The following is a 12004-nucleotide window of genomic DNA, read 5'->3' as shown; positions in this document are numbered from 1 at the left end:
TCTCCACTTGGATCATCCCATGTGGATCATTCCACTCTCTCAACGGCTCCTCCTATTCAAATCCTCAGCAACACTTCCATTTCTTTTTGAGCATATCCAACTCTTCAAGTTGCCCCAGTTAAAAAACAATGACCTTTTCTTCTCTTTTTGAACTTCACTGCACAGATCTGTAACTTTAGATCTTAACATTTATTCTCTCAACCAATATACTCCAAGAAAGCAGCTAACTTTGTTTTATCCACCAGAATCCTACAAAGAATATACCACACAGAAGCCTCAGTAAATATCTTCCAACACTGACATAGATGACAGAATGAGAGTTCTGAAGAACAAGAGCCTGTTAGAAGCAAACTAAAACCAAGTTCTCTTCTGAATCCTAGACCAACGCTATTTCTACTATATTCCTCTGTTAATGGCCAATCTATCTCCAAACCAGATCGTTTACTTCCTCAAAACTCTGCTCAATGCACCGTCTTCATTTTTACTACCAAATACTTGTTATGATAAACATCAATTACTTCAACTGCTTTTTTTTTTTCCCTTTTTTAGCATTCATCCCTCCAAGTCCCTTCTGAAATATTTCCACCACAATGATGTAAAAAATAACATTCTTGGAGCACCACTTCTCTTGCTGGATTTTTACTGTCTAATTCCTTAGGTTAGTTTGTAAAACCCATTATAATTCCCAAAATACAGCTTTTAGTTTCTAGACAAGCTTGTCTGCTATCACTCGCACCTATATCAAGTACATTATCTCTTTTATTCTCTTTTTCCTTGACAACCAAGTACTATCTACCCACTACAGACAGACGCACACATACACCCCACACTAGGACAAGACCATTATTCACATCAGCAGCACCAGTACACCTTATTTCAGTTCATGAAATATCTACATTCCCAAGAAGCGAAGTTTATAAGCCACACATCATTTTCTCTTAAACTCAAGTCCAGTCTTTCCTGACCACTCCAGGCCTAATTTTTCCCTTCTTTAAGCACTGCTGAGCAATTCAGCTTTTTGAGTTGAAAATTCACAAATGTCCAAATTAGGTATCTTAGAATTTAAAAGTACAAAAAAAAAAAAAAAAACCCACAAAATCTCAGAATTCATCTGATCTAATAGTAATAAAGAATGAATAAGAATATCCCAAGCCTACAGAGACAGAATCCCCAAGGTAAGAATCTTAGGCATGTGTATTTTTTTTAAAGCTTCAGGAATAATTCTAATGTTCATTCCTAGTTGAGGCAATCCAGTCTGCCCATTTTCAGGTAAGAAAACTAACACACAAAGAAAAGGTAAAGAAATTTGCCTAAAGCCATATACAAGACTACTGGCCACACAAAGCAATGACAAAAACACAGGCTCACCAGACGTCCATTGACAGAAGAATAAAGATGTGGTGTGTATATACACCTATGTGTATGTATACTTATGTGTGTGTGTACACACACACACACACACACACACACACGCGCGCGCGCGCGCACAGGAATATTACTCAGCCATCAAAAAGAATGAAATCCTGCCATTTCCAACAACATGAATGGAACTGAGGATATTATGCTAAGCAAAGTCAATCCATTAAAGACAAATACCCTATAATTTCACCCATATGTGGAATTTAAGAAACAAAACAGATGAAAACATAAGGAAAGGGAACAAACAATAAGATAAGATAAAAATACAGAGTGAGGCAAACTGTAAGAAACTCTTAACTCTAGGAAACAAACTGAGGGTTGCTGGAGGGGAGGTTGGTGGGGTAAAGGGGTAAATGGATGATGGGCATTAAGGAGGGCACTTGAGGTAATGAGCACTGGGTATTATATGCAACTGATGAATCACTAAATTCTACCCCTGAAATTAATAATACACTGTACATTAACTAAATTGAATTTAAAAAATAAGAACAAAAGACAAGCTCAGACTCAGCCTACTTAGGTTTTGGCTCATTGCTTACTAGCTGTGAGAACTTGGGCAAGTTGGTTCACTTTTTTGTGTCTCTCTTTTTTCACCTTTAAAATGGTGTGGCTATCTCAAAAGAGTTGTAAAGAGAGTAAGTTGGTGGACACGAAACACTGAGAATATTAATAAGCATTCAGTAAAGGCTCACTGTTAATAATGAAAAAAAAGGGGGGGGGATTACAACCAAACTCTAGGTTAGTTTTATGCCCTTTCCCCTACATCAGTATGTATATTTTGACAACCAGAAGGGCAGAGCTCAAGTCTCCTGCTTCTTCAGGATTCCCCACCACCACAAATACATTGTTGGTAACTAAATACCATTTTGAATTAATTAATGGATTCCTATTTCTGAACCCTGCCACCTATGCCCTCCTAATTATAGCAAAGCACCCAGAGGAAATTAAAAGAATTCTTGTAACAATGCTTACTATGAGCAAGGCATTATTTTAAGTACTTTACATATTTTCTTATGTTAGATTACAAATACTCTATAACAAGAAACACAAAATTAGCTTAGTACCTATAAGCCAAAAAACATTTTCTAACAAAGCTAGGTGTTACTTCTACGTAAAATATAAAACAATTTTAACTACTGATTCGTCACAAAAATAAAGCCCTAAAACAAAATCAAGCGTCAAAAAAAAATCTGCATTTATGAAGTAAGTTTATCCCAAGGTTTTAACATTTTTATACTGCAAATACTTGAAAACAATTTCTCATATCCTTCAACATGTACAATTTTACTTTTTGAAACTACTTTAAAATATAGCCTTAAAAGTAAAACACACAACTGGCACTAAAGTACAATCTGCAATACATATATACTATGTTTTAAATAAAGAGTCCCATTTATGTATAAACTACTAAACAAAAGTATTTCATGCATATGTTTCTACTTGTAGATGGCTTGAAAGAATAATAAAGCATTTAAAATTTTTATAAATTTTTCTCTTCCCTTTCGTTACAAGTACTAGAATGTTAGCTACACATATTGACCTATTTCTCTATTCAGACAGTTGAAACAAGTGAAAGAATAATTTAGGAGTTCATGAAGAATGGAAAAGTGAAATAACCAATGTCCAAAGGTAAGTTAGGTGTTAGTATCTTTTTTTTTTTTTTTCATTACCAGCCAACCCAATTACCTGCCTCCATTCCAATATACCCTCAAATGTTTTAATAACTTAAAGATGATATTATAAAACACATCCAACTCATTTTAAAATAATTCAAAGGACATTATAAGTAAGTAATGTGCCACTTTTTCATTGGTCACAAATATTGGAGTTTTACACAAAAATGTTGTATCTACCTGGTCACACCTTCTTCCACAGACCTTTTCCTATTTAGGGAATCTGGCTTCATTTAACTTGTCTGAAAAGATCTAACACTGTTTTAAATAACTTAATACCTCTTTTAAGTACTACACACTTTCTTTGCAATGTATATCCCAGGGCAAAGATACTTTTCTTCCCAAAGTTTTTCACATCAAGTTCCACAAGAAAGACTTAAAAAAAAAAAAAAAAAAACTAAGATACAACTGGCATATAAAGTATGTTTGTTTCAGATGTATGAAATAGTAATTCAATATTATTATGTATTGTGGTATGTTTACCACAAAGTACATCTATCACCACACAGCTATAATTTTTTTTCTTGTGATAATTTTTAAGATCTACTTTTAGCAACTTAAAGATCTACAATACAGTATCATTACCCAGAGTCCCCATGCTAAAAATTGTACACCAGGACAAGAAAGACTATTAAAAGAAAAAGTCATCAAATGATTTAAAGAAGAGGGATTACTTCACTATTTTATTTTGAATATTTATTATTTTATTCAGAGAAGAGACTGATGGTCTTAAAAAATAGTTACAGAAACACAACAAAGTAACTTCTCCAGACAAAAGACAGGATTTTCAAGGATATTTCCAATCATTACCTTAAAAATGACAAAACTGCTTATTTTTCTTATTTATTTCTGCTCACTTATGCATATTGACAAATGAGGAAGAAACCAGCAAAATTATCAAAGAAAAAGCAACAGAAGGGCTACAGAAATAAAGTCACAAACCAAGAAATATTGCCTCTGAAGTCGAAGAAAACCAGGTAACATATTCAGAAAAATTACTAAGGACTGGGGCACCTGTGTGGCTCAGTGCGTTAAAGCCTCTGCCTTCAGCTCAGGTCATGCACGGTCCCAGGACCCTGGGATCGAGCCCCGGCATTGGGCTCTCTGCTTGGCAGGGAGCCTGCTTCCTCCTCTCGTCTGCCTCTCTGCCTACTTGTGATCTCTGTCCATAAAATAAATAAATAAAATCTTAAATTAAAAAAAAAAAAAAAAGAAAAGAAAGGAAGAAAGAAAAAGAAAAATTACCAAGGACAAAAAAGCATACAAAACAGACCACTTTGATTTAGGTATCTATCAAGTCTCTCCACTGTGACTGCCACTTTAGGGCTTCCAGCTTTCCTGAAGTCTGTCCCTTCCAAACCACTCTATATGGTCATAATGACCTAATAAACAAACAAATAAATAAATAAATAAATAAAATCTGACCTCATGCTTTTGCTCAAACTATTACCCTGACTCATAACTCTCAACCAGGCTAAAAATCAAGAGTTCATCTGTGTAATTATCAAGTCCCTTCAAAACCTGGCTCTAGCCTCCCTTCTCATCTCTCCCCACAAATACTCTAGGAATCTTGCCTCTACTGAAACAAAATTCTTCCATTTTGTACTATCCATCCTGCAAACCATTTATGCAGATAAGTACTGAGATTCATAGAAATAACTCATCCAGGGACATACAGATAGTGATAGAATCGTATCTAGAATACGAATTCTACCCTTGGTGTTCCTCAAAATCTTTGTAATTATTTTTATTATTTGTCAAATGTATAAGAATTGCTTAAATGTCAGGTTTTTCTCATTAGCTCTAAATAAGAGCTTCTCCAAGATGATCTTATTGGTTACAATAGTTTTTTTTAGTCTTAAAGAAATAAACCAGTCTGATAAGGGATGTTGACTAATGAAGGGGCCATACAAGGGTAGGGACAGAGTGTATAGGAAATCTCCATAACTTCCGCTCAATTTCAATTTTACTGTGAACATAAAATGCTCTATAAAATAGTATTTTTTAAAATTAATTAAGCTTTACTAAGTTTAATATAAGAATTTATACTTGTTCTGAAGGTTGGATGGTCAAACATGAATAACCCCAGGGACTACGTAATCAGAAACCTGTGGGAAAATGTGGAAGTTCCACAAACTGGGGTTTGCCTCCAGGCATTGTGAGGCACTGGCGTTGATGTATGCCCAATTAAGTAGCCTTAGGGATTATATTATTTAGTTTTAACTAAACTGACTCTTACAACATGGAAAAATAGCTTTGAAAACATTCCTGCAAAGACTGCAAAGAAAATAACTACACAAGCACAAGTCAACAAGAAAATCGCAAGGCTAAGACTCCCAACTAGAACAAGCTATTCATCAATCACATCGTAATGTAAAATACTCTGATCAGTCAATCACAAAGCTCTCACCAGAAATTATTATTTGAGAGCAAAAAAAAAATTCTATTAATAGAAAGTATTAGGGACGCCTGGGTGGCTCAGTTGGTTAAGCAGCTGCCTTTGGCTCAGGTCATGATCCCAGCATCCTGGGATCAAGTCCCACATCAGGCTCCTTGCTCGGCAGGGAGCCTGCTTCTCCCTCTGACCCTGCCTGCCATTCTGCCTGCCTGTGCTCGCTCTCATTCTCTCTCTCTCTGACAAATAAATAAAATCTTTAAAAAAAAAAAAATAGAAAGTATCAGACTGTTCATTTTTCTCATCTTTTTAAACACCTAATTTATGTAACTTATTAGTATACTATCATACTAATATATTGGCACATGCACACAACTTATAAACAATTAAGCACATATTAAAGGTTGCATGCATTAACATTTTATTGAGGGGGACACACTCAAAAGAATTTGAATATCCACTGCTTAAAGCATAGACCTCTTTAAGAAGACGATCCTTCTTCCCAGTTTGCCAGGACTGAGAGTAATATATTAGGCTGCATGATGCCTCCCAGAGAGTCCAAGTCCTAATCCCTCAATATGTTACATGTTAAACCAGCCTTGTGATTAAATTAGCAATTTTTTAATTTAATTTTTTAAATTTTTTTATAAACATATAATGTATTTTTATCCCCAGGGGTACAGGTCTGTGAATCGCCAGCTTTACATACTTCACAGCACTCACCATAGCACATAACCCTCCCCAATGTCCATAACCCCACGACCCTCTCCCAAGGCCCCTCCCCCTAGCAACCCTCAGTTTGTTTTGTGAGATTAAGAGTCACTTATGGTTTGTCTTCCCCCCATCCCATCTTGTTTCATTTATTCTTTTCCTACCCCTCAAACCCTCCTGTGGCATCTCCACTTCCTCATATCAGGGAGATCATATGAAAGCTGTCTTTCTCCGACTGACTTATTTCACTAAGCATGATACCGTCTAGTTCCATCGACATTGTCGCAAATGGCAAGATTTCATTTCTTCTGATGGCTGCATAGTATTCCATTGTGTATATATACCACATCTTCTTTATCCATTCATCTGTTGATGGACATCTAGGTTCTTTCCATCGTTTGGCTATTGTAGACACTGCTGCTATAAACATTCAGGTGCACGTGCCACTTTGGATCCCTATGTTTATATCTTTAGGGTAAATACCCAGTAGTGGGATTGCTGGGTAATAGGGTAGTTCTTTTTTCCACTTTTTGAGGAACCTCCATGCTGTTTTCCAGAGTGGTTGCACCAGCTTGCGTTCCCATAAATTAGCAATTTTGAGATGGGTATATAATCCTGGACTGTCTTGGCAGGTCCAATGTAATCACAAGTGCTTGTGGAAAGAGAGGCAAGGGGATCAGTGATTTCGCACATGTGAAGCCTGGAGCTAGAGGTGAGAATGCTGTGAGGGAGGAGTCACAGACTGCAGGTGGCCCTAGAAGCTGAAAAGGCCAAGAAACAGATTCTTTACCTAAAAGACTCAGGAAGGAGCCATCTCTGTTGACATCCTGACTTTAGCCCTGTTAAGGCTTATTTTGGACTTCTGATCCCAGAAGTGTAAGGTAACAGATGCATGCTGCCACTAAATTTTTGGCAACTTGTTAACAGCATCAGTAAGAAATAACACAGGAGATTCCTGAGACATGGGACGTCACTGACAAAACCAGGATAAGCTGGTCACCCTATTTTTAGGTTTTCAATGCCCAAACAACATATGGTACATAATAAGCATGAGAAAAATCCTTGTTGAATAATTTTATAATGAAATAAATGGATTATATACCCTATATATATTTTATGAAATATGTAGATAATACACCCTCACTATTTAATAAAGACCTGTCGTATGTATTATCTCATTTCATCCTCCTAACAACCCTGTGAAGTATAAATGAATTCGTTTTCCTACTTTTAGGATACAAGAATTAAAGTTCAAAGAAATTACATACCATGTCCTAGGGCACATATCTATTAAGCCATGGAGCGGTATCTAAAATATAGGCCCTCTGATCTTTGATACCAGTCAGGACGCTCTACCACAAATCAGGCTGCACAGATTCAAATCCAAGCTGCTAAACTTAATAGCTGCTTCACCTTGCCAAATCAGTTAATTTACCTACTTCCTGAACTATACAATGCAGAATAAGGTTAACAATAATACTTACCTCACAGGGCTGTGAAGACTGAAGGTATTAAAGTGTGTAAAGTACACACCACAAGCTACACATAGATATGACAATCATTATTACTCTATGCTGCAGCTACAGTAAGTTTATGCTTAAAATACTCTGTACTACTTGATAAAGAATCACACAATATATGCAAAAGTAAAAAATAGCAACTAAAATGACTAATAAGACGGAAGGATGGTTTTTTTGTGACAGCAATCTAAGGTTAGGACTCTAGACTGAAAAGAAAAAAGGAGAGGGGAGACATAATCAAGAGCTACAGAAGTGTGAGAGTATAAAAAAGGGGATAAAAAGTTTCAGTAATATTGGTGGAAGGGAGGTGAACCTTAGAAACTAGAGAACTGTGGTATGAACACACAGCATTCGTACATTACAAAACGATACAGCTTAAGAAAGAAATGGATCACAAAATTTAGAGACAATTTATAAACGTCAAAGACAAAAATGGCTACTAAAAAAAGCTTAACTACTCTTCCGTAAACTTTTTTTTTTTTCCCCTAAGGGAAAATGGAGATATTGGGAAATGACATACAGACCAGACTGGAACAAGGAGCAGACCTCCAGATGAATCAGTGCCGAGCCTGATAACATAACATAGCCTCTACCATCATTACCCCGTACTGCTCCTCTTCTCCAATTGCATCATCACCCTTCCAAGAAAATCTCAAGCCTAAATATCCTCTTTTCAATGCCCTTTAATGGCTTCAATAAAGAATAATTTAAAAGTCCTTAAATTTGGCAGTATAAACCAATCTCAAAATACACTAGTCCAACTGTTTCTTAAGCTAAAGTTTCTTAAAACTTGTTACTCCTTAAACTCTCAACATCCACTTTTCATTGTGAGAGCCAACAAACTTTACAGAACTTTATGACTACTACTTTCAATATTAGTAGACTGGTTTTTTTTTCTAATAGGTCATAACCTTTTATTACTAATGAATAAAGCTGAGAAACCATATTGAAGTTAGCCTAAGCAAAAGACAGCCAGAAAGTACACAAAGTAATAGAAGCATGGTTACTTTAAATTCACAAGTGATTTTAAGAAACACACTGTAGTGTTTGATTTCATCTCCACCATCTACTAAAAAATAAATAAATAAATAAAATCATGTTTAAGGGTACAGATTTTCAACTACAGATAACTAAGTCCTGGAGATCTACTATGGAATATAGATTTTTATATATAGATAATGATATTGTATGACAATGATTAAACTTACTATGATACTAGGTTTTAATTATTCTGACCACAAAAAAGAAATAATGATGTGATATGATAAAAGTAGTAACTACCACTACAATGGCAATCATATTACAGTACATCAATGTATCATGTCAACATGTTACACATCTTGAATTTGCACAATACCATAATGACATTTAGACAATGTCAAATATATTTCAATAAAAAAAAATCAGAGGTACCAGTGCATTTTAAACTTGAATGAAAAGTGTAACAAGTGTAACCTCTTTGCCCTATGAGCCACTTCAGAAAGTCTAAAGTTGGGCAAGATCAAGGAGAAAGAAAAAAGAAATGATATATTACCCTGTAAATTACCAAGGAGCCCCCAGAAAAAGATGGAAATGAACACATCTCACCTACAAATTTAAATCTAAAATGGGGTGAGTGGACTCATCTCCTGCACGCACTTGTTGGTCCCCAACATGACACTAACAAAGTAGGGGGGTGACAGCTGTCCTGTTGAAAGTGTTTGGAATTAAAGTCATAAGGCCAGATGTCTTGTTCTCTAAAGCTTCTATCAGTCTTCAGATCAAAATTCCTCAGCCTGGTTGGGGCGCCTGGGTGGCTCAGAGCTTTGGGCTGCTGCCTTCGGCTCGGGTCATGATCTCAGGGTCCTGGGATCGAGTCCCGCATCGGGCTCTCTGCTCCGCAGGAAGCCTGCTTCCCTCTTTCTCTCTCTCTCTCTCTCTGCCTGCCTCTCTGCCTACCTGTAATCTCTGTCTGTCAAATAAATAAATAAAATCTTAAAAAAAAAAAATTCCTCAGCCTGGCAAGAGTTTTCCCTCTCCTGTCACTTAGTATTTCATGTGAGCAACACCTCTGCCACTTCAGGATCTTTGGAATCTATTAAGCACAGAAAAAATGGACACGTCGTTGGTGTTTTCCGGAAATAAACAAGGGACTTAATGAATAAATGTACTTATTCGTTAACGAATTCACTTATTCGTTAATGAATAAAGTTTATGTAGACTTGAGTAAACAGCAGATCGCTTTGACTAAAGCAGCATCTTCCCAGTCAGCGGGGCTCACACCTCCAGGAGGGGAAAAACGGCTTTTCCCAGTCAAGTGACAGCAATCAAGTGACACTGACAAGGTGTCTTTGCGCCTCGAAGCCACCCAAGCGTGCCAGCGATCAGCAGAAACTCCCTAAACTTTAGGAACAAAGCACTCTTCCCGCCTTCCAAAGACAGGACTCGTCCTGCCATTCCTCCGGGACACCGCGCACGCCACACCTGAGACGCGCGACCGCACCAACCGCTCCTCATCTGCCCCCTGAAAGGGGCTCCGGAACGCCCCCCGCCAAGTTTCCAAGAGCAGCCGCCCCAGGTGCACTCGAGGCCCGAGACGGCAGGACCTGGCCTGAACCGCGGCGCGTGCGGTCCTCTGGCCCTCGTGACAATCCCGCTTTTAGAATCGCACCGCGGACCGCACGCGCCCGACCCTGTCTCCCCGGGTCCCACCGCACGCGGCCAGAGAGCGGCCGGCAGGGGACCCGAGCCACCCCGAGAGCCCTTCCGAGCGCGGCCCGGACGCCCCACCGTCTCCAAGGGCAGAGGAGCCGAGCACAAAGGCACCCAGGCGGTCCCCGCACTCGGACACCCTTCCCTCCCGCTCCTCTCCGTGAACGCCGACACACCGCACGGAAACCGCACAGCGCGCGGCCGGGCCAGTCGGCGCGGGAGCCGCGAGCAACCCGTGTGTCGTAAGGGCCTGCAGACCCGCACCCCGAGAGCCACGGCGACCTGGGGGTGTGACCCGCGCTGCTCACTGCTCCCGGCTCGGGAAACTCCCGGATGGCGGCGGCGACTCACCAGACCAGGGAGCACAGAGACAGGCAGGAGACCAGGGCCAAGGCCCGGCGGTACTTCTTCATCTTCTCCTCCTTCTTCCCCCTGCCAGAAGGCGGCACATCCTCCCGGCAGCCGCCACTGCCGAGGCCAAGATGGAGGAGCCGGAGCAGGAGCGAGAGGATGGGACCGAGAGTCCGAAGGGCCGCGGCGCAGCGGGAGCGGCTCCTCAGCGGCCCGCGTACCGGCCGCCCCCTCCGAGGGGCCCACGGCGGCGCCGAGCGCGGCGCTTCACGGGAGGACTCCGGGGACTGCCGCTGCTCCCGCAGCCGCCGGCTCGCCCGCGCCCGCCTCCTCCGGCCGCCGCCGCCGCCACTGCGGCCCCATATCCCCCCCGCCCGCCCCGGCTCTCCCTCCGTGCTGCCGGCGACCAACGGCCGCGGCGCACTCGTCTCCCAACAGCCAATCGCCGGCGGGGCCGCGCCACCTCACACACCGCTGAGCTGGAAGAGGACGCGTCACCCACGTCCCGCGGCGCTCGCGCCCCCACCAGCCTCCGCGCGGGCCACGCCCCTCCGACGTCTCGGGCGGAGGAGCGCGAGGTGGGAGGACACAACGCGCGAGAGCCGGGGCTGCGGCCGCCCCGCCCACCTCAAAGTCGGCCGGGTCACTGGCTCGCGTTCAGGAAGTCGGGGAGGAGCCCCATGACCCTCCGCGGTCTTCTTTGCGATGGCCCGCCCCCTCGTCCAGGGCGTGGCGAGTCGGCGCAAGGGCCCTTGGGAGTTGTAGTTTGTCTTCCAGAACGCTCCTTTCCCTTTCCCCTACTCCTCCTAGAATCCCAGTTTTGATGGAGAGGTCTAGAATTTCGCCTCTCACCGCAAGAATGACCAGCTTGGGGATGATTATATTCAGTTCTCCTCTTTTGACCACAGTTCGTGAGACGGACGGCCTAGAAGGACGGTGGGAAGAAAAACTGTAACTAATAAAATTTGAAGAGGTGTTTTTTTCCCGGTGCGGACGGGCCCGCCCGTCGGGTTAGGTGCTGATTGGCCATCGGGAGGGGGTGTGCCACGAGGCCCTCTCCCTGATTGGTCGCGGCGGAGAGTCCCGGTCTCGGCGCTGCGGGGAGACCCCCGCGCCCTGATTCCCGCGTGGGATCGCGGGTTTGGTCCGCCTGGTGCCGGGCTCGTGCTCGGGGTGCCCCGCGGAGGGGCGGGAAGGGCTCGCGCGGGAGGAGCCCAGGAAGGCGCTCCCGTACACGCGCCTCG

At 41.7% G+C, this 12004-nt stretch overlaps 1 protein-coding gene across 4 annotated transcripts in view; it reads right to left on the bottom strand.

Moving 5' to 3' along the window:
- The window catches only part of SUCO (SUN domain containing ossification factor), a 94766-nt gene extending 83830 nt beyond the window's left edge, over window positions 1-10936 (bottom strand). For 3 of the 4 annotated variants that reach the window (XR_004280029.1, XM_032317757.1, XM_032317756.1), the window contains exon 1: window positions 10761-10936. Coding sequence is in view for 2 of the 4 variants with exons in the window: in XM_032317757.1 (XP_032173648.1) it covers window positions 10761-10822 (62 nt within the window). In the remaining 2 variants the exon portion in view is untranslated. The remainder of the gene's footprint in view (window positions 1-10760) is intronic. The other variant, XM_032317758.1, reaches the window with a different exon arrangement.
- Window positions 10937-12004: the final 1068 nt, after the last annotated feature.

This window comes from Mustela erminea, chromosome 17 (assembly GCF_009829155.1).
Source record: "Mustela erminea isolate mMusErm1 chromosome 17, mMusErm1.Pri, whole genome shotgun sequence".
NCBI classification, from domain to species: Eukaryota; Metazoa; Chordata; class Mammalia; order Carnivora; family Mustelidae; genus Mustela; species Mustela erminea.
Note: the sequence above shows the minus strand (reverse complement) of the source record. Positions and strands in the feature narration are given on the sequence as shown.